General features: G+C 42.0%; 1 protein-coding gene across 10 annotated transcripts in view; it reads right to left on the minus strand.

Annotated features, from left to right (window-relative positions):
* The window catches only part of stxbp5l (syntaxin binding protein 5-like), a 235,034-nt gene that overhangs the window by 62,415 nt on the left and 145,225 nt on the right, over window positions 1–27,394 (minus strand). For all 10 annotated transcript variants that reach the window (XM_036958794.1, XM_036958792.1, XM_036958790.1 and 7 more), the window contains exons 5-6: window positions 16,569–16,703; window positions 4,639–4,702 (exon numbers count right to left, since the gene is read on the minus strand). In XM_036958794.1, coding sequence (XP_036814689.1) covers window positions 4,639–4,702; window positions 16,569–16,703 — 199 coding nt within the window. The remainder of the gene's footprint in view (window positions 1–4,638; window positions 4,703–16,568; window positions 16,704–27,394) is intronic.

Here is a 27,394-nt window from a genome sequence, read left to right on the forward strand (position 1 = left end):
ACATCTCAAGACATCAGTCAGGAAGTTAAAGCTTGGTCACATATGGGTCTTCCAAATGGACAATGATCCTAAGCATACTTCCAAAGTTGTGGAAAAATGCCTTAAGAACAACAAAGTCAAGGTATTGGAGTGGCCATCACAAAGCCCTGACCTCAATCCTGTAGAACATTTGTGGGCAGAACTGAAAAACCTTGTGTGAGCAAGGAGGCCTTACAAACCTGACTCAGTTACACCAGCTCTGTCAGGAGGAATGGGCCTAAATTCACCCAACTTATTGTGGGAAGCTTGTGGAAGCCTACCCGAAACGTTTGACCCAAGTTAAACTATTTAAAGGCAATGCTACCAAATACTAATTGAGTGTATGTGAACTTCTGACCCACTGGGAATATGATGAAAGAAATAAAAGCTGAAATAAATTATTCTCTCTACTATTATTCTGACATTTCACATTCTTAAAATAAAGTGGTGATCCTAACTGACCTAAGACAGGGGATTTTTACTCGGATTAAATGTCAGGAATTGTAAAAAACTGAGTTTAAATGTATTTGGCTAAGGTGTATGTAAACTTCTGACCTTAACTGTACACCATCACTACCACTGCCTCTATCATACCCACCTTATTGCCTTTACCATGTCTTGCTCCCTTTACCTGCCTTCATGACATTAACTGGTTCTGACATACACACCCACACCTTCAGAGAAACAATCACATGAAACGTCAAACCTCTCGGTGGCAGAATGCACACATTTATAAGTGCTTTGGGAGGCAGAAAGAGTCTGATATGCTCTCGGCTATAAATCCAAGCAAGAAATATACTTCATATCGCATATGAGTCATCTTCACAAACAGAAGGTCTCTCTCTGTCTTTTTCCTTCTCTCTCTGTCTTTTTCCTTCTCTCTCTGTCTTTTTCCTTCTCTCTCTGTCTTTTTCCTTCTCTCTGTCTTTTTCCTTCTCTCTGTATTTTTCCTTCTATCTCTGTCTTTTTCCTTCTATCTGTCTTTTTCCTTCTCTCTGTCTTTTTCCTTCTCTCTCTGTCTTTTTCCTTCTCTCTGTCTTTTTCCTTCTCTCTGTCTTTTTCCTTCTCTCTCTGTCTTTTTCCTTCTCTCTGTCTTTTTCCTTCTCTCTCTGTCTTTCATTCTCTCTGTCTTTTTCCTTCTCTCTGTCTTTTTCCTTCTCTCTGTATTTTTCCTTCTCTCTCTCTAACGATGTGCAAATAGTTAAAGTAAAAAAGGAAAATAAGTAAACATAAATATGGGTTGTATTTACAATGGTGTTTGTTCTTCACTGGTTGCCCTTTTCTTGTGGTAACAGGTCACAAATCTTGCTGCTGTGATGGCACACGGTGGTATTTCACCCGGTAGATATGGGAGTTCATAAAAATTGGGTTTGTTTTCAAATTATTTGTGGATCTGTGTAATACGAGGAAAATATATGTCTCTAATATGGTCATACATTTGGCAGGAGGTTAGGAAGTGCAGCTCAGTTTCCACCTCATTTTGTGGGCAGCATGGCTTCTACTGAGAGCCTGGTCTGCCTACAGCGGCCTTTCTCAATAGAAAGGTTATTCTCACTGAGTCTGTACATAGTCAAAGCTTTCCTTAAGTTTGGGTCAGTCACAGTGGTCAGGTATTCTGCCACTGTGTACTCTCTGTTTAGGGCCAAATAGAATTCTAGTTTGCGCCATTTTTTTGTTAATTCTTTCCAATGTGTCAAGTAATTTTAATAGATTTTTCTCATGATTTGGTTAGGTCTAATTGTGCTGCTGTCCTGGGGCTCTGTGGGGTCTGTTCGTGTTTGTGAACAGAGCCCCAGGACCAGCTTGCTTAGGGGACTCTTATCCAGGTTCATCTTTCTGTAGTTGATGGCTTTGTTATGGAAGGTTTAGGAATCACTTCCTTTTAGGTGGTTGTAGAATTTAACGTCTTTTTTCTGGATTTTGATAATTAGCGGGTATAAGCCTAATTCTGCTCTGCATGCATTATTTGGTGTTTTATGTTGTACACTGAGGATATTTTTTGCAGAGTTCTGTATGCAGTCTCAATTTGGTGTTTTGTCCCATTTTGTGAACTCTTGGTTGGTGAGCGAAATCCAGTACTCGCAACCATAAAAGGGCAATGGGTTCTTTAACTGATTCAAGTATTTTTTTGCCAGATCCTAATTGGTATGTCAACATTTTCTGTTCCTTTTGATGGAATAAAAGGCCCTTATTTCCTTGTCTCTCAGCTCGTTCACAGCTCTGTGGAAGTTACCTGTGGCGCTGATGTTTGGGCTGAGGTATGTATAGTTTTTTGTGTGCTCTAGGGCAACGGTGTCTAGATGAAATTTGTGTTTGTGGTCTTGGCAACTGGACCTTTTTCCAAACACCATTATGTTTGTCTTACTGAGATTTACTGTCAGGGCCCAGGTCTGACATAATCTGTGCAGAAGATCTAGGTGCTGCAGTAGGCCCTCCTTAGTGTGTGACAGAAGCACTAGATCATCAGCAAAGAGTAGACATTTGACTTCAGATTGTAGTTGGGTGAGGCCAGGTGCTGCAGACTGTTCTAGTGCTATCGCCAATTCGTTGATAGATATGTTAAAGAGGGTGGCGTTTAAGCTGTATTCCTGTCTCACCCCACGGTCCTGTGGAAAGAAATGATTGTGTGTTTTTTGCCAATTTTAACCGCACACTTTTTTGTTTGTGTACATAAATTTTATAATGTTGCACATTTTTCCCCCAACACTACTTTACATCAATTTGTATAGCAGACCCTCATGCCAAATTGAGTCAAAGGCATTTTTGAAAACAAACAAATGCATGAGAAGACTTTGCCTTTGCTTTGGTTTGTTTGTTTGTCAATTAGGGTGTGCAGGGTGAACACGTGGTCTGTCGTACGGTAATTTGGTAAAAAGTATATTTTAAATTGTATTTCCAGAACGGGTCTGCTGTTAATGATAATGATTTTCTTCGGTTTTCTGCTTGAAATTTTTAGATTTGATAGGGAAGCTGAGAAGTCAAATATACTGTTTAGGTTTTCTACTACCAAGTTTACACCTTCACTATTACAGTGGAACGTTAGTCCAGGAAGTTGTCTAAAAGGGATAGAATTTGTTGTTGCCTAATAGTTCATCGTTTTTTGTTAGGTTTCCACACTACATTCCTTCCACCTATAGCATTTCTTAATATTACTCAGTTCCTTTGGCTTTGATGCCTCATGACTGAGTATGGCTCTGTTCAAGTAGATTGCAATTTTGCTGTGATCTGATAGGGGTGTCAGTGGGCTGACTGTGAACGCTCTGAGAGACTCTGGGTTGAGGTCAGTGATAAAGTAGTCTACAGTACTCCTGTCAAGAGATGAGCTATAGGTGTGCCTACCATAGGACTTCCCTTGAAAATTACCTTTGACTATGTACATACCCAGCGTGCGACAGAGCTGCAGGAGTTGTTACCCGTTTTTGTTGGTTATGTTGTCGTAGTTGTGCCTAGGGGGGCATATGGGGGAGGAAATGCTGTCATTCACTCCAGGCAGGTGTTTGTCCCCCTGTGTGCTGAGAGTGTCAGGTTCCTGTCCAGTTCTGGCATTTAGGTCACCACAGACTAGTACATGTCCCTGGGCCTGAAAATGATTGATATGGAGAAGCTGGATGGAGAAGCTGTCTTCATTAAAGTCTGGGGATTCTAGTGGGGGGGATATAGGTAGCACTCAGGGGGACATTTTTCTCTGTTAAAGATAATTTCCTTTTGAATTTCTAGCCAAATGTAAAATGTTCCTGTTTTGATTAATTTAATAGAGTGAGTTAGGTCTACTCTATACCAAATTAGCATACCCCCTGAGTCCCTTCCCTGTTTCACACCTGGTAGTTTGGTGGATGGGACTACCAGCTCTCTGTAACCTAGAGGGCAACCAGTTTCTTGTGGGATGACAATGTCTGTATTTCTTTGGTGATGTCCAGGTTCCTGCTCTTTAGGCCAAATGCAGATCACCTCAGGCCTTGGATATTGCAGGATGAGATAGTGAAGGCTTTTTGTTCCATAAAGTCTCCAATGTTGTTGTTCGTGTGGTTTGGCTCTCTCGCTCTGCATTTTCCCTCATTTTTCTCTCTCTCTCTCTCTCTCCTCTCTCTCTCTCTCTCTCTCTTGCTAAAGTGTTGTTATTTTCCTGACAGCATCTTAGACTTTTTTCACACCAACAGCCCACGCACATCGAGTGCCAGCAGGTCTTGCATGGCAAATCGATTCCCCCTAATGCCTCCGCGCCGCCGGCAACCCGCCCCGCAACCCCGACCATCATCTTAGCAGGCGCGACCGCTTCATGACCCAAACCCCTCTGCGTTGCTTACACACACACACACACACACACACACACACACACACACACACACACACACACACACACACACACACACACACACAGTCTGTCCCCACTGAAAGATGATGACAAGGAGGACAGCCAGTACTAGAGGGCAAGCAATGACCCAAAGGCCAGCCGTGATGCTGAGAGCGTTAGCAACTTGTTCGGGAGCCATTTTGGGTCATAGTCCTGTATTTAAAAGAACACGTCTAACAACATGTAGCAGCATGTGTACCAGAGTTCCTGCTAGAGGAGAGAAAGAGGAGGCAAGCCGTTTTTGATGTATTATTGTTCCACCTACTCACCTTGCCTTCATCCTTCGGGCTGTCACTCAGATGGACCACGGGCCCTGGATGTGCTTTAGTTGCTCTGTGAACAAGAGGAGGAGAGAGAGAGGGCTTATCAGGTTATGAGCATGAGTGCAGATGTTTCAGAATGATAGTCAAGGGAGCGTGTGACTGGCTGCCATCCAGTTAACCTGAATCTACTTCCTGCATCTGCTGTTACCAAAGAGATAGACGCTCCAGACCCACAGAGCACCCGCAGAATGTCTTAGTGACCAGTGGCCTTCAGCGCCCAGCACCAGAATCGACCAGACGTTCACTATTAAACCTCACCATACAATGCACAAGCCCTGCGATAGACTAGAGACCTGTCCAGGCGGTGTACTCGTACATGAATCTGCCTCACACTACAGAAACAGGAGATAGGCTCTTACTCTTATGAGGCGTTCCGGCTCGCACAAGCCAAGGCCAGTGCAAGGCTACTTGCTTACTTACTTATACAATGCACAGTGGCAGTTGACTGTGCCAGCATACTCCAGTTAAAATGTTTATGTCCTCCTGAACCCTGATCTTTTGTTTCTTGGCAACAACAGTGCCCTGGATGGTGGTCGTTCCTGAGTAGAAGGACTCTGAGGCAATGACATCTCTGGCATGGTTTAAGATATTTTATTTTACCAGGCAGATCGATTAAGAACAAATTCGCTCGACAGCATATCGCCAGCAACCTGGTCAGTGTCTCTTTGAATAGAATAGAATAGAATAGAGTAGAATAAAGATGATAAATCACATTAGGTTCATGGTTGTATTCTTTTGTCGGACAAATTATTGGTTCATAAACCGCGGTCTAGGTGAAGGAAAGTGAGATTGAAATGCGCTTTCACCATGTTGATATTTGCAAAGTAAAGGTTGTGTTGAATTGACTTGAGAGAACAAAGGGACTCGGAGTCCTTACAGCTTTACAGGGTATGAACTGCATAGAGTTGCTTCATTGGCTACTCAGGGTTCAGCGTCTGGAGCGGCAACATTTCATTAAAACAGTGCAATGTAAACACTTCACACAACAGCCAGACAGACAGAGAGAGACTTGGACTGGCCTGACCCCGGCTATCACCACGCTACGCTAGCCTGGGCAGAATCACAGCCTTACAGCTGCCGACTTCAGACAAAGAGAGGCAGGCAAACCCAATCAGAGGAGACTGGCCACAAATTACCACCGCTGTCGGGAAACACACAGACACCTTGTGCTCTGGCAGGTCCCAGGGAGCCATGGCAACGCCAGAACCCAGTGGGTTTGTTGTTGTCGGCTGGTGAGCTCATCTATTATAAGCCATTAACAAAAACACATGTTCTCAATTCATCACAAAGACATTAGTACGTGTTATTTCTGCTGATTCTTTTAGGCTTCACATCTCTATACCCCTTTTACATTTTTATGAAATGGCACTTCCTCAGCCTCCTTCACTTTTAAATACCCTTTGCTATCGGTTGGTGTTTGTTTGATTTCACCATATAGGTATTGTGTTGCTGCAAAATGAATTGCCTCATTGAGGAAACTAAAGTTCTCTGAACCTGAATTCGTTCATGATAATCCTTGAAAGAGGTTCTGCGGGAGTACACCAGACTGAGTCTCAAAGGAAAACGCCCAGGTTCTCTATCTGGAGATCATTTCCAACAGTTTTAACACCCTTAGATTTGTCTGTGTTGGGTTTGGATCTCATGGTAAAAACGTGGCTCCCCTGAGGGAGAGGTCACCACACCAATCTGTCCGAGTGTCCTCCTTTTCGCCGACTCATCACTCTGCCAGCTTGCACACACACGCATGCTCATTCACACACACACACACACACATACATACGCTGCAAGCCTTTGTAGAAGCTGCCGGCAGGTTTAGGTTGGCTTTTCTTGGTCGGCATGGTAACGGCGGGATGGGATGACGAGGAGCTACCAGAAGGGGAAATATCTACATCCTGTCGAGAAGATTCCACCCCGTCTGAAAAGGGCCTCGACCGTCTACGCTGAGACATTAATTATTCAACCAATACCCACAATTCTCTTGTCACAGAGTACACATACACAATGAGAGAATCTCAATTACATAATCCCCTCTCCTCGCCTCCTTCTCAGAACCCTTTGGAGGAGAAGGTCAGATCTGAGGGACTTTTGGGTTTCTCATTCAATGGGCTTTGAGAAGGAGGCGAGGAGATAGAAGAGAGGACGCAAGGAGTCTGCGATTGAGAATCCCCCAGAGAATATCCAACCATGAGAGCTCAGGTGAAATGACAATTTTTTTTTTAATGCTTGTTTTTCAGATGAGCACGCTTTGTCTGACAATGAATAGGAAAAGATAATGAAAATCATTATTTCTTCAGGGCTCACAAAGGATTAGGGTATTTTCTGTTCCTCAGCCTGCTGAGGGTGTGAATCATTTCTTTAGTGCAGGATTAGAAACGTATTGCTCCTGAAAGACACCAGACAAAAGAGACAATTATAAAATGCTGTAGGTTGCATTAGTCATTTTCCCTCTCTTTGTGGTATGTGTGTGAGTGGGGGTGGGCATGTTCTGTGATGACAAAATTAAAAGGCCGACGTGACACACCTGAAATAGATAGGGCAAGATGACAGAAAGTACAGAAAGAAAAACCTGCACAAGGTACAGTACCAGTCAAACGTTTGGACACACCTACTCATTCAAGGGTTTTTCTTAATTTTTACTATTTTCAACATTTTATAATAGTAGAAAAGACATTAAAACTATGAAATAACAATAATGAATGGAGTCATTTAGTAGCCAAAAAAAAAGTGTTAAACAAATCAAAATCTATTTTATATTTGAGATTCTTCAAAGTAACCACCTTTTGCCTTGATGACAGCTTTGCACACTCTTGGCATCCTCTCAACCAGCTTCATGAGGTAATCACCTGGATTGCATTTCAATTAACTTCTTGGTGACAGGGGGCAGTATTTTCAAGTCTGGATGAAATTCATGCCCAGATTCAACTGCCCGCTACTCATCCCCAGAAGATAAGATATGCATATTATTAGTAGCTTGGATAGAAAACACTCTGACGTTTCTAAAACTGTTTGAATCGTGTCTGTGAGTATAACAGAACTTATTTAGCAGGCGAAACCCAGAGGACAAACCTTTCAGATTTTCTTTTTGAGGTCACTCAATACCTAAAATACCTAAAATACCTAAAGTTGTATTACAAAAGTAGGAACCTGTTGGAACCTGTGTTTTTCTGGGTCAAACTCGCCAAATAAATGGACATTTTGGATATATATCGACAAAATTAATCGAACAAAAGGACCATTTGTGATGTTCATGGGACATATTGGAGTGCCAACAAAAGAAGCTCGTCAAAGGTAAGGCATGAATTATATTTTTATTTCTGCATTTTGTGTCGCGCCTGCAGGGTTGAAATATGCTTTTCTCTCTTTGTTTACTATGGTGCTATCCTCAGACAATAGAATCGTTTGCTTTCACCGAAAAGCCTTTTTGAAATCTGACATGTTGGCTGGATTCACAAGTGTGGCTGTAATTTTCTATCTTGCATGTGTGATTTAATGAAAGTTAGATTTTTATAGTACTTTATTTGAATTTGGCGCTCTGCATTTTCCCTTGGCCAGGTGGCCCACATATTCCAGAGAGGTTTTACCAGGTGTGCCTTGTTAAAAGTTAATTTGAATAATTTATTTCCTTCTTAATGTGTTTGAGCCAATCAGATCAGTTGTGACAAGGTGGAGGTGGTATACAGAAGATAGCCGTATTTGGTAAAAGACCAAGTCCATATTATGGCAAGAACTGCTCAAATAAGCAAAAACGACAAATCATTACTTTAAGACACGAAGGTCAGTCAATATGGAACATTTCAAGAACTTTGAAAGTTTCTTCAAGTGCAGTTGCAAAAACCATCAAGTGCTATGACAAAACTGGCTCTCATGAGGACCGCCACAGGAAAGGAAGACCCAGAGTTACCTCTGCTGCAGAGGATACGTTCATTAGCGTTAACTGCACCTCAGATTGCAGCCCAAATAAATGCTTAAAGTAATAGACACATCTCAACATCAACTTCTCAGAGAAGACTGCGTGAGTCAGGCCTTCATAGTCTAATTGCTGCAAAGAAACCACTACGAAAGGACACCAATAAGAAGAAGAGACTTGCTTGGGCCAAGAAACATGAGAAATGGACATTAGACTGGTGGAAATCTGTTCTTTTGTCTGATGAGTCCAAATTTGAGATTGTTGGTTCCAACCGATGTGTCTTTGTGAGACACATAGTAAGTGAACGGAGGATCTCTGCATGTGTGGTTCCCACCGTGAAGCATGGAGGAGGAGGTGTGATGGTGTGGGCATGCCTTGCTGGTGACACTGATTTATTTATAATTGAAGGCTCACTTACCCAGAATGGCTACCATAGCATTCTGCAGCGATGTGTCATTACATCTGGTTTGCACTTAGTGGGACTATCATCTGTTTTTCAACAGGACAATGACCCAACACACCTCCAGGCTGTGTAATGGATATTTGACCAAGAAGGAGAGCGATGGAGTTTTGCATTAGATAACCTGGCCTCCACAATCACCTAACCTCAACCCAGTTGAGATGGTTTGGGATGAGTTGGACCGCAGAGTGAAGGAAAAGCAGCCAGCAAGTGCTCAGCATATGTGGGAACTCCTTCAAGACCGTTGGAAAATTATTCCAGGTGAAGCTGGTTGAGAGAATGCCAAAGGTGTGCAAAGCTGTCATCAAGGCAAAGGGTGGCTACTTTGAAGAATGCAAAATATAAAATATATTTTGATTTGTTTAACTCTTTTTTTGGTTACTACATGATTCCATATGTGTTATTTCATAGTGTTGATGTCTTCACTATTATTCTACAATTTAGAAAATAGTAAAAATAAAGAAACACCTTTGAATGAGTAGGTGTGTCCAAACTTTTGACTGGTACTGTGTATGCTGTTCCTTAGCTTCAGTCAGGCATAATGGACATTTTGTATTTATGTAATATTTTCAGTAGAATATCTATTTCTTACTGAATACACACCAATACAGGACTATGTGTACATTCAGATGGTAGCTAGAATCTATTCTGCAGTTCTACCAAGTATTCATACCACTTACACATCTGTATGAGATATTTTGATAGCAACTAAGCAGAGAGAAATTTGGGAAGTGCTTTACTCCACATGATCTCTATTCACCGGATGGCCTATAGTATTATAGCTGATGAGGATAGATGGTAAGTTGCATTAACATCAACATGAAATGTGGAGGAAACAGAGCTGGGTGAACGAGGCTCAGGGCTTTGGGACTAGGCGCTCCTGTGTCAATATTTGCTGGCCCTGCAGTAACGACAGTCCTCGATCTGTTCGACGCAGAAGGGGAGAATCCCAATTGCATACTCCTTGGCCCCTCTCTCCTCACTTCCTTCTCAAAACCCATTAGAGGAGAAGGTCAGAAGGGAGCGATCTCTGGATTTCTGATCCAATGGGTTTTGAGAAGGAGGTTAGGAGAGAGGACGCGAGGTGTATGCAAATTGAGATTCTCCCAAAGGACTCTCTCCTCTTTCTCTCTCTCTCTCTGGAGAAAAGCCTGGTTGGTGGTGACAAACTAATTTCCCAACAGCCTCTGGTCCCCCAGCCAGCCAACCAGCCAGCCAAGTTGAGTACAATCATGACACACACACACACACACACACACACACACACACACACATCACTTCTGTTGTGTGCAAGTATTTTTATGTGTATCTCTGCACAGCGACTTCAGCAGACAAGATACCAAAATGTTTTTTTATTTGCTGCGGTAAGCATGTGTTCTTCTCCACTCATTTCCTGTTAGGTGTCAGGCTTTACTCCTCTTGTGCCTCACTAGATTGACTAGTGAAAAGACTGACATGCAAGAGGACGTGGAGGGAGGAGGAGGTGGTGGGAAGAAGAGAGAGAGAGAGGAGGGAGGAAACGTAGCATGTGTCTCTTGTTATCAGACGTGTGCCTGGGTTCCGCCCCTCAGGGATTTCTGTCTCAATTTAGGCTGCTGCCAAAACCGGCAGGCGTTAACCAGTGAGATTGCATTAGACTGATAAACTCAGGCCTAATTAGAAAATAATGGGCTCATTAAGGAAACACACAAGCCATTACTGCAGTCATTCAAAGGTATAGGAAATCAAAGACTGAATGCTCGCACAAGGAGCTATGTACAGAACAGTAAACGTTCTGAAATAACAATCTGACATCAATATGACTCATATTTGAATAGCTGATCCGTCTTTTTATCTTTTCCTCACGCCAAAGCGTCTTTGCCAAGTCTTTGTCTTCTTGTGTTCCTTTTTCATACAACACGGTAGACATTTTTGTCTTGTGAAATACAATGAGGAGTGAGGTAGGAGCCCCTGTGTCTTCCTAACGAAGCTATGTTCCCATCAGGCTTCCCGCTTTCTTCTTTGATTTGAGGCTGTGCTTTTCTTTCCCTGGTTTTATTACACAGACACTACATCTAAAGCCTCGTAGGAAAAGACCCAGACTAGAGCATTATGGGTAGTAGGGGGTTCTGGCCCCATCCTGGGAGCTGTGAATAAAGGACAGCTGGCACTTACTTTAAATTAGCCCTTATTGGGGAGGGGAGAGAGAGAGAGAGAGAGAGAGAGAGAGACAGAGAGAGAGAGACAGAGAGAGAGAGAGAGAGAGAGAGAGAGAGAGAGAGAGAGAGAGAGAGAGAGAGAGAGAGAGAGAGAGAGAGTAAGAGAGAGAGAGAGAGAGAGAGATAATAGTTGTGAGTGATTGATTGCTTCCAAGGAGCCAGAATGAATTGGGTATATTGTCTTTGCAACCCATTGGGGGAATCAGCCAGCATGCTAGTGTGATGTTTATGTGTCCGATACATCCTCTTCCTGCCAGCAATGCAGCTCTATCGAGATGGATGTAGTGTACTTGCCATGTCTCCCACTTCTGATAATGGAAAAGCAAATTCATTTTGGATCACAAGTGCCTCACTTCTCAGTCAATACTCAGGAGGGCGGGGAGATACACACATCATGTAATGAGTGTTTTGGTACGGGCTTTTAGGAAAAAGAGTCCTGCTCAGAGAAGCTCCACTTTAAATAAGTGATGTGTGTCTTAGCGTGTGTGTGTGTGTTGAGCTGAAAATCTGTATAATAACATCCTCCACCTCAATTCAAAAGGTCCAAAGCAGTCGCTTTAATCTTAATATTAAATCGTTTCTGTCACGCCCTGATCTGTTTCACCTGTCCTTGTGATTGTCTCCACCCAGCTCCAGGTGTCGCCCATCTTCACCATTATCCCCTGTGTATTTATACCTGTGTTCTCTGTTTGTCCATTTCGTCCTGTTTGTCAAGTCAACCACCGTTTTTCAGCTTTTCCCCAGTCTCTCTTTTTCTTGCCCCCCCCTGGTTTTGACCCTTGCCTGTCCTGTCTCTGAGCCCGCCTGCCCGACTACTGTGTCTGTCTCTGAGCCCGCCTGCCGTCCTGTGTCTGTTCCCCTATACTCTGGATTCTCGACCCCTGCCTGCCTTGACTTGTCGTTGCCTGCCCCCGCTGCTAAAATAAATTGTGTTAATTCGACAGTCTGCATTTGGTTCTTACCTTGATCCCTGATACATTTCTCTGTGATTGTTTCCAATTAAAATGGTAAAAAAAACATGGCTTCTTAGCAAATAGTCATTTCTCAAGCAAGAATTTTGCTGGGACAGTCTGGGAGTGGTCTGAGTCAGGAGGGGGAAAATAAAAACTTGCTGTTATTGGTGAGTTTTGGAACTCTCTTTCTTATTGGTCGATTAACTAATTTATCGCCTGATGATGTCACCAGCTAGGCCAAAACTCCCTCCTAACAAAACAGATTGAGATTTCAGGTGCTTTTCAAACAGCTCCTACACCTCATAGTGTGGAAATATATATATTTTTTTAAACCCACAGGGGATCGCATTTTTGACTGCACTGGGCCTTTAAGCCTGAAAGTGCATATGGTAAATGTCATGAAAATAAACATTGGGATATGGTTTTTGCTGTTCCAATTTAATACTTGAGCAAAGTTATATTTAGTTCCACCATATGCATATGGAAACACACACACGTTAACACTCGCACATACACACACATACACACACACACACACACACACAAACACATTAGCTCCTCACCTACCTCCGTCCTCCTCGAGCATGACGGAGAGGGACAAAACAAACCTCATTCCTTCCCCTCTGCAGTTCATTTCCATTAGAGGCATGCTTGATGCTTTCCCTGTGAAGGAGCACAGTGTGCGTGCGTGCGTGGGTTGGTGTGGGTGTCTGTGTGTGTGTGTGTGTGTGTGAGAGACTCATCTTCATACATACTGAGTGGAAAGCAGTTCAACACAGTCAGACAATACAGGCTTCATTGGCTCTGTTTAAACACATTGATGAGGACGAAACATTATTGTTAAACTTTTATTGAACTACTCTTTAAAACCCACTTAACGCATGTTAAAAGTAGACGTAGTTATTGCATGAGCATCATCTAACACTGGCATGGTGTAAGTGAGCAAAGTTAGTTTGCCAAACCTTCAGCTAGGGTTAGTTGACAAATGAGTTGACGTGGAAGTGCAAGAGGCTTTAGGATAGAACAAGGGCTAGTGTTGGGCCAGTAACCGAAAGGTCGCTGGTTCAAATCTCGAGCTTACTAGGCGTTGAGTGAGGCACTCAACCCTAGTCACTCTGGATAAGACTGTCCGCTAAACGACTCAAAGGTCATATTAATGATACCAACGTCAACAACTGCTGACGACCATGTGAGGGATAATCAACGAGGGGCTATGCGTTTTCTGGACAATAATAATAATAATAATAATTAATAATAATTGGAATAATTAACATACATTCCAATTAAGCAGGAGGATTCGGATATATGTTTGGTTAGCTCCCACCCAGTGGTAATAATTGGAATAATTAACATACATTCCAATTAAGCAGGAGGATTCGGATATATGTTTGGTTAGCTCCCACCCAGTGGTAGACTCCTGAGCCTGCCATTGGAGCGACTGACAGACGGCCCGGCCCACCTATTGAAATCCAGTCTGCCTACTTTGGCTAACACTGTCAAGTCAAGGCACAAAGCCGCCTCGGTGGATGGGACTAGAGTGAAGCGTGATTGACACTACAGTGGAGGGCATGTCAGACTAACACCCGAGGGACAAAGCATAGGTGAATGAAGCCTACAGAACAGACTTCCTGTGTGTGACAGGGAAGAGACTCATTGGACTAGGTGTCTGAAGGCTCTGTCTGGATATGTCACTTATAATAATACATTTATCAGATGCTTTTATCTAAAGCGACTTACAGTCATGTGTGCATACATTTTATGTAAGTATGGCCCCAGCGGGAAACAAACCCATGACCCTTGGCATTGCAAGTGTCCCGCTATACTGACTGAGCCATACAGAACCACTCGTGTATACTACTTAAGCAATAAGGCGCAAGAGAATACAGTCACAGATAAATGCCGTTGTTCGGCCCGACGCGATAGCGGACACAGCACTGCCTCGCGTGACTTATTGCCTTCATACAATTTTTACCAACATATTAAAATAACAATGAATTTCATATTTCCATTAAAAAGTTATTTTGATATGTCAGTTCATACAATTTCATTCTTCCATCAGATGACATAGTCCGGATAAAAATCTGGTTGTTAGCGCTTTTGATCATATTGCTACAGATGCAACCTGGTCTTCAATTATTTTTGAAAAGTTGCTATGCAAAAGGACTGGTCCACAGTTCTAAACAAAATCTGCTGTGCAGCCTGAATAACGTTCTTGTCACTTGCTAGATAGCTAACCCAGTTAGATAGCTAACCCTCTTAGATAGCTAACCCAGTGTACATTTTTGTTTGCTTTAGCTTTTTTCTATTGTCATTTGGTTTATGTCTATGATCATGACGTTGATACAGTACTTGTTTTTTGACTGTCTCGTCTCATCTGGGCTCCGTTCACTCTATGTATGGCACTTCAGAGATCAAAATAAAAAAGTGACACATTGCTTCTGAGGTAGAACAGGCAGACAGCAAGGCTTATATTAACAAACGATTGTTTTGGCAATTCGTTTAGGACATCTACTTTGCGCATGACACAAGTACTTTTTCCAACAGTTGTTTAAAGACAGATTATTTCACTTATATTTAACTGTATCACAATTCCAGTGGGTCAGAAGTTTACATACACTAAGTTGACTATGCCTTTAAACAGTTTGGAAAATTCCAGAAAAAAAACAGCCAAGAACTCAGAAGAAACCTCCACAAGTCTGGTTCATCCTTGGGAGCAATTTCCAAACGCATGAAGGTACCACGTTTGTCTGTAGGAACAATAGTACGCAAGTATAAACACCATGGGACCACGCAGTCGTCATACTGCTCAGGAAGAAGACGCGTTCTGTCTCCTAGAGATGAACATACTTCGTTGCGAAAATTGCAAATCAATCACAGAACAACAGCAAAGGACCTTGTGAATTTGTTATAGGAACAGGTACAAAAGTATCTATATCCACAGTAAAACGAGTCCTACATCGACATAACCTGAAAGGCCCCTCAGCAAGGAAGAAGTCACTGCTCCAAAACCACCATAAAAAAGCCAGACTATGGTTGCAACTGCACATGGGGAGAAAGATCATATTTTTGGAGAAATGTCCTCTGGTCTGATGAAACAAAAATAGAACTGTTTGGACATAATGACCATTGTCATGTTTGGAGGAGAAAGGGGGAGGCTTGCAAGCCGAAGAACGCCATCATAGATGGAGGAGAAAGGTGGGAGGCTTGCAACCTGAAGAACGCCATCATAGATGACATCACGAGAAAGGAAAATTATGTGGATATATTGAAGCAACATCTCAAGACATCAGTAGAAAGTTAAAGCTTGGTCGCAAATGGGTCTTCCATACGGACAATGACCCCAAGCATACTTCCAAAGTTGTGGCAAAATGGCTTAAGGACAACAAAGTCAAGGTAAGCGCTGACCTCAATCCTATAGAACATTTGTGGGCAGAACTGAAAAAGTTTGTGCGGGCAAGGAGGCCTACAAACCTGACTCAGTTACACCAGCTCTGTCAGGAGGAATTGGCAACAATTCACCCAACATATTGTGGGAAGCTTGTGGAAGGCTACCCGAAATGTTTGACCCAAGATAAACAATTTAAAGGCAATGCTACCAAATACTCATTGAGTGTATGTGAACTTCTGACCCCCTGGGAATGTGATGAAATAAATAAAAGGTGAAATAAATCATTCTCTCTACCATTATTCAGACATTTCACATTCTTAAAATAAAGTGGTGATCCTAACTGACCTAAGACAGGGGATTTTTACTTGGATTAAAGGTCAGGAATTGTGGAAAAACTGAGTTTAAATGTATTTGGCTAAGGTGTATGTAAACTTCCGACTTCAAATGTATTTCGAGAGTTACTTGGGACATTGAGGTTTCTGCATTATGATGTATTTACACTACAAAATGATATGGCACCCATGTTAGCACCCCCATTAGCATTACACAGGGAATATTCAAACAATGCTATGTAACTGAATTTCTGGAATCAGAACCATTTTCAACATAAGAAAAGTTGGCGCAACTCTGTAAATATAGGTCTATGGCTTCAACTAACTAAATACCAGGCCTTCTGTGGCCTGAATTGCCTGGCTAGTCACTGTCATCATCATCATCATCATCATCATCATGATCATTATATTATCATCCACCCAACAAGACCATTGTCACTGCCGTGAACTCAGTATTAAATAGAATAGAACATTATCATCATTATGGTCATCATCATTACAACAATCCTCAGAATATTATCACCCACACAACAAGAACTTCATAACAGCTCTCAACTCAACGTCATCCTACAGTAGTCGTCATCATTAGGTTATCATTGACTATTGAAAATTTGTGTATGTTAGATGATTCAACTCACAATTCTATGGCCTTGTTCCACATGATGACGTATCCAGACAGAACGAAGGACTCGATGTTGACGATGTGTGTGTTGCCACGCTCTGTGCCCACGTAAAGCCATTTACTCTGGAAGGGGAGGTGGCAAAAAGTGATCCTGAGGAGGAAAAATAAACAACAGCGTTAAAATACGATAACATTTGATATAATGTTTTGGATTTGGTAGGGATTATGTTGTGTTTTCAGTTAAAATTGCAAAAAAATGTTTACAAAAAATGGCTTCTTTAGCAGAGAGCATTTTCTCAAGCAAAAATGTTGCTAGAACTGTCTGGGATTGGTCTGAGTGAGTTGGTGAAAACTGAAAACTAGCTGTTATTGGCAAAGAGGTTTGGAACTCTCTTTCTTATTGGCCTATTAACTAATTGATGTCACCAGGCAACCCAAAACTCCATCCCACCTAAACAGGCTCAAATTTCCATCTCTTATATCCCTTTCACACTAAGATGTTTTTTCACTAACTTTACCATATCGTCAAACTTTTTTTTAGCCTTTTCTTCATATCTGAAAGGTATTGCCAGTATGAAAGCATAAACGTTTATTTCCTCCAAACAACCTACCACACGGCAAGCGGTACTGGAGCGCCAAGTCTAGGTCCAAGAGGCTTCTAAACAGCTTTTTCCCCCAAGCCATAAGACCCCTGAACATCTAATCAAATGACTACCCAGACTATTTTCATTGTCCCCCCCCCCTTTTACACCGCTGCTACTCTCAGTTGTTATCATCTATGCATAGTCACTTTAATAACTTTACCTTCATGTACATATTACCTCAACTAACCGGTGCCTCGGCACATTGACTGTGCACCGGTACCCCCCTGTATACAGTCTCGCTATTGTTATTTTACTGCTGCTCTTTAATTACTTGTTACTTTTTATTTCTTATTCTTATCTGTATTTTTTTTTAACAGCATTGTTGGTTAGGGGCTAGTAAGTAAGCATTTCACGGTAAGGTTGTATTCAGAGCATGTGACTAATAAAATGTTATTTCATTTGATCATTTCGGTAAAGTTCTGCTTACGGCTTAGTATGAAACTTGCTGAGTCGGCATTGGCACGTACTATGCTGTTAAACTCTTGATGGTTGCTACGTAGTGCAAGTTTTACTATCCTTTTGGCCGTTTTAAACTTGGCATAGCTCACCACTAAGCTCTGTTTCCTTAACCAATACTGGATGGGTCCATAAATAATTACTGAGGGAATAAATAGCACAGAATGACGGAAATATTGGAATAAAGTAGGCTAATGCAATTGAAGGCATGTATCAAATAGTGACTTAGTGAAACTCCCAAAGTCATTCCATCCATGCATAGTGTTTGTCCACTACCGGATCATTTCACTTAGTGAAACTCCCAAAGTCATTCCATCCATGCATAGTGTTGTCCACTACCGGATCATTTCAGTTAGTGAAACTCCCAAAGTCATTCCATCCATGCATAGTGTTGTCCACTACCGGATCATTTCACTTAGTGAAACTCCCAAAGTCATTCCATCCATGCATAGTGTTGTCCACTACCGGATCATTTCACTTAGTGAAACTCCCAAAGTCATTCCATCCATGCATAGTGTTGTCCACTACCGGATCATTTCACTTAGTGAAACTCCCAAAGTCATTCCATCCATGCATAGTGTTGTCCACTACCGGATCATTTCACTTAGTGAAACTCCCAAAGTCATTCCATCCATGCATAGTGTTGTCCACTACCGGATCATTTCAGTTAGTGAAACTCCCAAAGTCATTCCATCCATGCATAGTGTTGTCCACTACCGGATCATTTCACTTAGTGAAACTCCCAAAGTCATTCCATCCATGCATAGTGTTGTCCACTACCGGATCATTTCACTTAGTGAAACTCCCAAAGTCATTCCATCCATGCATAGTGTTGTCCACTACCGGATCATTTCAGCACAGTTTTGATTGGGACAGCGCCACCATGCTGCTTTGAAACAAGCGCGGCGACTAGTCTTGATACATCATTCAATGTCTGATTTCTGTTTTCACTAAATTTCCATTTGGATATTAGTTAGACTACAATTAAGCTGGGGAAATGTTAGCTAAGTTAAGGTGAGTGCTGCTCATGATCATCTTGACTAGTTGGCTGGTTGATCTTGACTAGTTGATCATCTTGACTAGTTTATTTAGAACATTTTGCCATGTTAGGTAGTAGCCTAGGCCTACTCCCGACCAAAAGGCTGACTTGTTTGATAATCAATCAATGTGATTTCGTTTCACTGAATCTCTGTCTGTACAGGCTATTTGGTTAAATGGCTTCTGGCTGGGCAAATAAGTGGAAGTTGTATGGCTCATCTATTAGTTGGGTCATATATCACTGATCAGAAACATTTAGTATGCAATAATGTAGCCTAAATCAAGAGTAGGCCTATTATTTTGCTCGATCATGTATAGCCTATGCAACTCTAAAAGCCTGCAGAGGTTGTGAAATATGAACAGGAGACTCACATGAAGATAGGTCTCTACGCCTGCTCCCAAACAAAGTGTACACAAAGTGTACATAGGACAGAGATGAAACATGGATCCAAAAAGGATGGCCTTTCTATGTGGCAGTGGTTTCACGTACTTCCCCGTGTTGCTGTGTGGGAAGCATATTATTTTATTCTGTTAAATTCCATTATATACTTACTATAAAATATATGTGTGTTGACTGTGATCAGGTAGGTGTGTCTTGTCTGTTTAATTAGCAAAATAACTAACTATTGCTTTCAAATGGATGGAGCAGCCATGGCTGCACAGAACCGTAACATAGGTCTAATTAAACTCCAAACATGCCATTATTTTCTTCTGATAATATATTGTATTAGTCTTATGTTTCTTAGGACCTGCTTAAACACATTTAATATAGATGCATTTTTTCTGGTGTTTATTCTCAATTGATTTATTCAAATAGAGGCCCACCCATATCTGCACACCACTACTACTCGTCACCGGCATGATGGCACAGGAGCTATAAAAGGCGTATGCAGGCAAGAATGTGGTCAAATTGGCCTGTTTGTAAGGGAGTCGTATAAACATTGGCCAAACACGTTTCCTGGCAAAAATACCGTAAATCCTGCGTGAAAGCAGTATATCACTAAAAGGACATTATCGTAATTTTCACACTTTCATAGTATTATTTCAACCTCATAGTGTGAAAATATATCCTGTATTAAACACAGAAAATCACGTTTTTGACTGCTCTGTGCCTTTAATTATTCCTCCTCCTTCGGCAGTCATCAATAAGTCACGCATCATTACCCTGAGACAAACAGAAGCTAATCACAAGTGGTCAGTATCATTGGGATTGAAAATGCCCTGCACCTTTTGTTCTCTAACTTGTTATCTCCTTTTTACTTCCTTCCCTCTCTCCCCCAACTCACCCCGCTTTATCTCTCTGAACTATTGAGCCCAGGGCTCAAAAACACAGACAAAACCAGTTGAAAGCAATTCTCATGGTAAGCGCTATCCCGGCTGCACGCTCCATTTGTCTCTCTCTCTCTCACACTGCCATGTGTATTTGCTTATTGTTCCATTACATTGCAGTAATACGACACATCTGATTATACACATTACCGGCTCCATTTCAACGTGTCATTTTCTCACTTGAAAGTATGAAATAAGGGCTCTAAAGTGCGACCAACAAAATATTTTGCTGTGCGACCCGTTTTATTTTGGGAGTACCAGTACAACTAAAATAAAATGTAAAAAAAAATGATAAATGAGTAATGATATTTTCCCTCAGCTCTTCTCAAACAAGACAGAATGACACCTGCCACGCACACCAAGCTCCACCCCCACCAAGCCCCAACCCCACCAAGCCCCACCCCCACCAAGCCCCACCCCCACCAAGCCCCACCCCCACCAAGTATCACAAGCAGGCAGCACACAGTTCCTCCATGCTGTTTATTCCCTCAGCAATTCATGCACTCAACATATTATTGCAAAACAAGAACGATGCGGCTTTCCGCATTGCTTCTAAATATGAATCCATGAGTTTTCTCTATTATATTATTAGTTTGTGTATCTTGCTCTCGGTGAAACGCAAGTTAGTTTAAGGAAGCTGGCATGTGCCTAAAATACTGCTAATCACTAATGCTTATTGCTTATTAGCTAGCTGGCTAGCTAAATTCCATTTAGCTAAATGCACTAGCTAGGGCAAAGCAAACGTTAGTGCTAACACTAGTTGCTACTACTGGTGGTTTGATTTGATTTGATGTAGATCCCCATAAGGGAAACTCATGTATTATAATATATTCCCAGGGGCGGCAGGTAGCCTGGCGGGTAGGAGCAACGGGCCAGAAATCGAAAGGCTGCTGGATCGAATCCCTGAGCTGACAAAGTTCAAATCTGTCATTCTGCCCCTGAGCAAGGCAGATAACCCACTGTTCTCCGGGCTCCGATGACGTGGATGTCGTTTAAGGAAGCCCCCTGCAACTCTTTGATTCAGAGGGGTTGGGTTAAATGTGGAAGACACATTTCAGTTGAGTGCATTCAGTTGTACAACTGACTAGGTATCCCCCTTTCCTTTCCCCTACAAGGTGTCGAAAGCATTCTGTAGGGATGCTGTCCCCAAAGTTGTGTCAAGTTGGCTGGATGTCCTTGGACAGTTCTTGATACACATAGGAAACTGTTGAGCATAAGTGGTTTATGGTAAAATCCCTGGGGAAGCCAGAAAAAAACATTACAACATACTGAATGTGTTGTGAAAACTGCGTTGTTTGCTCTATGACTTGTTACTTCATACGCCTTGTGACTGTGATATATGCCTAAGTTCGAGACAATAAGAAGACACAGTGGCAGTATACATTCAACCATTCTCACAAAGACACCACAGTTGGAACCAAAAATCTCAAATTTGTCTTTAGTAGTGGTTTCTTTGCAACATTTCGACTATGGTGGCCTGATTCACACAGTCTCCACTGAACAGTTGGTGTTGAGATGTGTCTGTGACTTGAACTCTGTGAAGCATTTATTTGGGCTGCAATCTGAGGTGCAGTTAACTCTAATTAACTTATCCTCTACAGCAGAGGTAACTCTGGGTCTTCCTTTCCTGTGGCGGTCCTCATGAGAGCCAGTTTCATCATAGCACTTGATGGTTTTTGCAATTGCACTTGAAGAAACTCAAAGTTCTTGAAATGTTCCGTATTGACTGACCTTCATGTCTTAAAGTAATGACAGACTGCCATTTCTCTTTGCTTATTTGAGCTACTCTTGCCATAATATGGCTATCATCTGTATACCACACCGCCCTTGTCACAACACAACTGATTGGCTCAAACACATTAAGAAGGAAATATATTCCACAAATGACCTTTTAACAAGGCACACCTGTTGATTTAAATGCATTCCAGGTGACTATCTCATGAAACTGGTTGAGAGAATGCCAAGAGCGTTCAAAGCTGTCATCAAGGAAAAGGGTGGCTACTTTGAAGAATCTCAAATATACAATATTTTTTTGATTTGTTTAACACTTTTTTGGTTACTACATGATTCCATATGTGTTATTTCATGGTGTTGATGTCTATTATTATTCTATAATGTACAGCATTTTACAAATAAAGAAAAACCCTTGAATGAGTAGGTGTCTCATTAAGAATCTCATTAAGATTGGTATTGTATGTCAATATATTAGGTTTCGGTATGGGTCAGCATGGTGTTTGTGCAACGGGATGTTCTCAATTAGATAGCCTGTTCTAAAATATTTGTCTAAATGCAACTCTATTCAAATGTGATTAGGTTCCCCTGGGAAACACTGACCAACACTTTGCTTCCTACCTTGTCATAACTCCTACCTGGCTTTTTCATTAATTGTCATGCCAAACTACATCAAACATATAATTAGAATAATCATTCTATGTCTATGATTCCAACAGTTGACCCAAGTGTTTTAATCTACAATACATCACAATAGTTGGTTGAAAAATCTTAATGAGATTTTTTGCCCTATTAACTACCTGGTAGCTTTACCAGTATATGCAAACATTTGATGGCACAGCAATAAGTACGTAGGATTCATATAGGCCCAACGTAGACTATATCTCAATAATAAAAAATAAAAAACATGTTTCTGGTACTCCTAAATGTTGTGTGGTGTTCCTAAGTTAGGAGCACAAGTGCTACCAATGATTTTGAGCCCTGTGTACGAGCATACTTCACTCACACGTAAGGTTGTGCATAATATACTATGTCAGCTGTGTAATCATTAGTCAATCAATAAACCATTGATAGCGAGGCATGCTTGGTGTTCATGCAACATGTAGTATATTCAGAGGTAGGCTTCTATGTGGCGTTGCGGTCTTGCAATAAAGTCAACTAGGTGAAACGTCTGTCGATATGCCCTTGAGCAAAGGAACTTTACCCTAATTGCTCCTGTAAGTCACTCTGAACAACAGCGTCTGTTAAATTACTCAAATGTACAAATGTAAAACATATTCAGGTGGTCGTCTGCTACGTGGCGGTGGGGTTATGTAATATATTCAGAGGTAGGCTTCTATGTGGTGGTGGGGTGTTCATACAGTCGTTCAGTCTGCATTAGCATCCATCGTGTTTATAAGCACCATCACTAGGGAATACAGATCAACACACTAATTCTCTCCTGTCTATACTGATTACCTCTCCAGGAGAGAGAATGAGCGGGCCCCGTTCCTCACCACCCCACTTCCACTTACCCGGGAGACGCAGGATTATTAGATAGGAGATAAATGAGATGGAAGACAATTCAAAAAAGGATTTTGACCCCTTGGGTGTGCCGGGGTGAGGGGAATGGTAAATCGGGAGAGGCAGGAGAGGGCGACTGTGTTTGAGAGAATGGGGAAGATTATATTTGACTTCACGCTTTCACCAGCTTTGCTGCAAGAAGTGTTTCAGCCGCATAATCTTCATCAGACGTGTTTATTTTTTTCAAACATTTTGGAGTGCCATCAGTTCCCAGTGTTTTTGAACTTGGGATTTCATTTGAAGTCATTGTCATATATGGGAGAGCACCCAGCTAATAAAGCGAGATATCACACCTGTTACCCACTCCACAGGCAGGAGAGGAAGTGTGTGAGAGAACAGGGGGAAGATTATATTTGACTATATTTGACACTTTCCCGGGCTTTGCTGCCAGAAGTCTATCAGCAGCATAATCTAGAGAGGAAAGTTGAGTGAGGTTGCATGTCACAATGACATGTGTAGGTATTCTGTCAGTTCTTATAGCTGGCAAGGATAATTATTGACATCTGATTCCCAGCAGTATATGGAGAAAAACTCAGATAATGGACATTTACAAAATCAACTACTTATATTAGGAGTTCCTCAAGGTTCAACTGTTGCCCCTTTTATATTTCTCCTGATCGTTACACGAAAGGACATTTCTTTCTAAAATGAACCCCAAGAGCCCTAATCAAAGTGAAGTTAAGTACTCCAACTGGTATAACTCACTGAGCCTTCTAACTATAAGAAAAAATATACTGAAATCAAAGCCCTTGGCTGAGGAGAAACATGACTCAGTCCCCACTCAGGCAATCAGCTGTTAGGAGGCGGCCATTTCAGACAACCCCATTAGACTCACGATGGTGCCCAGACGACCTCTTTCATTTACACACCCATTTGCATAATTTAAATGTCACTGGAAATCAAGAACTTTAGGAGTGGAGATACAGAAACAAGGGAGGGTGAGAAAATAAAAAGGTTGGCGCAGGTCTCGGAGGGTGACTGTGTAATGGAGTGAAAGTCAAAGGCTTTGTTTGACTCAGACAGCTTGACGAGGCGCCGTCACCGCGGCTCATAATTATCAATCAATCAGGAGGAGGCGTGGGTTGAACTGACCGCCAGCTGGCTGGGCAGCCAAGGAGCTTCTGGGGGAACAAATATAAGTAATGAAGTAAATAGATGGAGGGAGGGAGAGATTTAATTGAAGATGTTGTTTCTCTAACCATCTCGGCCACATGCCTCGTGACCTCCCATCTGTTTCTGTAACAGTCTCAGTTTCTCCCGCGGAGAGGAGAATGAGAGGAGCGGGCCATTTTGGATTACTAGTCATGGACAGATAAAGAAACTGTATGTAGCATGGGGAGATTGATCTGCCAATTTGCAAGCAGAGCGTCAACGAGGATACAGGCTGAGTGTGTGATATTCAGGTGTCACACAAGTGATTCTCAGTTATCTGTCACGTGATTCCCAGATGACTACCAGTCAACACTCAGGTGATTTGTGGGTTTTGCAGGGGTAAAGCACTGCATCATAGGAGTGGTTAGAGAGCTAACTAATGGTTCACTGGCTGGCTCGTGAATCACCATCCATGTCTTTTTCTATGTGTGCTAGATGTCTTCACGGGTCCAAAAAGTTGGCCCAGGACGCGAACGGACCCGAGGACAATCAGACCTGACCAGAATGGACCCGATATGAAAAAAAGGGGACCCGGTCTCGAACAGACCCAGGAATAATCAGACCCAACCTATTGGACCCGAGTGACATTTTTTAAAATGTTTATCAGCCAAGTTGCTGTTCTGGTTAATGAATAGGTCTTTATACTGTATGTTGGCTATGACTTCTATAAGTCAATAAATTCACCTTATTGGTGTAAAAACAAATATGCTATAGGCTATGCAGAGCCGGTCCATTTGGGTCCACATGGCTCTTTAAGCTATAGTTACATCGACCCGTAACCCGATGACATTCAAACAGAACCCGACCCAGACCCGAAAGACAAGTTAGAATTTGAATCGGGCTCGGGTCTCTGGTATATCCGGTCCACCTGGACCTGTGAAGACCTCTAGTGTGTGCATCAATTATGCTACTGTGGAGTGACCCGTGATACCCCACAGTGATTCCAGAGGAGTAAAAGGAATAAAGACCATTTTAAGTGATTTTGCCACCTGTGAATTCAGAAAAAAATAAAATGCATATTTTGTCTCCTCTGTGTGTGTGAGTGTGTGTATGTGTATGTGCTGTGTACAATCCAAACACTTAAAAAAATGTAACCTTTATTTAACTAGTCAGTTACGAACAAATTCTTATTTACATTGACGGCCTACCTGGCCAAACCCGGACGACGCAGGGCCAATTGTACGCCGACCTATGGGACTCCCAATCACGGCCAGATGTGATGCAGCCTGGATTCAAACCAGGGACTGCAGTCATGCCGATTGCACTGAGATGCAGTGCCTTAGACCGCTGCGCCACTCGGGAGCCCAACAGAAAAAAACAGCATATGTCATAAGCGAAAACCTGCTGTTAGCTATTTTTTTATGGAATAGACATAGACCCAGACACAGTGACGTGAAAGTACATCAATAAACGTACACACACTCCAAACACTCAGACACATTAATTGGCAAACCTTCATAAAAGCCCTACTTCTGAGCGAAACGCTTTCATCCATGTGCATTAGGAGAGCAAAGGCTATCCCTCATCCCAAGAGTATTGTGTCCCCTTTATTCAGCTCAGCGGTGTGAGATTCTAATTGGCTGTTGAGATGCCTCGAATTCAGTATCTCAGCCAGGCACCGAGAAGCACAGAGAATAACTTTATACAGGATAATCTCCGGCGACCAGTGTACTTCTCGGAATCTAAGGGGTTGGATCATGATCATGAATTTCTCAGATGTTGTAGGTCTGGGTGCAAGTCCCAAAAACCTTCCATTACAAAACAAACTTTATAATAAGAAAGCGTATTCTCACAGTGTAAAATATCTCAGGAAAGTCAAGTAGAGGAGAGGCGAGTATAAAGGGGTTGAGAGGGGAGGAGAGACAGTGACAAGCAGAGGGTAAATAGAAGCTCATTTTGTTTTGATAGAATCACTTCTCACCTCTACTTCTTAGAGATCAAAACTAAAGAAGGTAACTCCTCCAAGGCAATACTGCTGCAACAATTCTGTCACTCACCAGCCTGGTGAATAACAATGCTAGTGACTTTAATAAAGGAAATCTGAGGAAAATGCTCCCGATTTTGTACCAACACATCTCCTGTGCTACACGCTGCGATAACACGCTTAATCATTGTTACTCTCCCTTCCGGGACGGCTACAAGACCCTCCACTACCCACTCTTCTGCAAATCAGATCACATCTCGATCCAGCTCCTCCTCACCTACAGGCAGAAACTTAAACTGGAAGCATGCATGGTGAGGACTATTCAACATTGGTCCGACCAATCAGAATATCTATGCTTCAAGACTGTTTTGATCCTGCTGAATAGTGAATGTTCTGGGTCTCCTCTGGGAATAGTATCAACGTATGCACCAACTCTGTGACTGGGTACATCAGGCAATGCATAGAGTAGGTTGTTCCTACTGTGACGGTTATAACTTATCCAAACCAAAAACCCTGTATAGATGGCAGGATTCACACAAAACTGAAAGCGTGAACCACTGCATTTAATCACAGCAAGGTGACTGGGAACATGGACATGCACAAACAAACTAGCAATTAGCACTGCACGATTAGTGCTTTTACGGTTTTTCTATTTAGGTTTCGATACATTTGTTTACATTAAATGCACTATGCATTTATTGAGTTGAATGCTGTAACAACACAGAATAAAGCTATTAACAAAAGTCCCATGATGGTACTGACTGCCCATTACTGCTTATCACTTAATAACCATAATTTATTCCCATTACTCTACTTTAATAAAATATTTCAGTTGTTGTGTATATTACATTTATTTTATTTGATGACTTTATTATTTCATTCCAAGTCATCATCTCATCTCCTTAGAGCTGCTGCCTAGGCTGTTTGACAAAAATCACTATTTTGCAGTTCTTCAAAGAAAATAAGGCATACTTTTATGACTCCTGCAATAGCAAATATCAATCA

Source organism: Oncorhynchus mykiss, chromosome 22, assembly GCF_013265735.2.
Source record: "Oncorhynchus mykiss isolate Arlee chromosome 22, USDA_OmykA_1.1, whole genome shotgun sequence".
In the NCBI taxonomy this organism is placed as follows: Eukaryota; Metazoa; Chordata; class Actinopteri; order Salmoniformes; family Salmonidae; genus Oncorhynchus; species Oncorhynchus mykiss.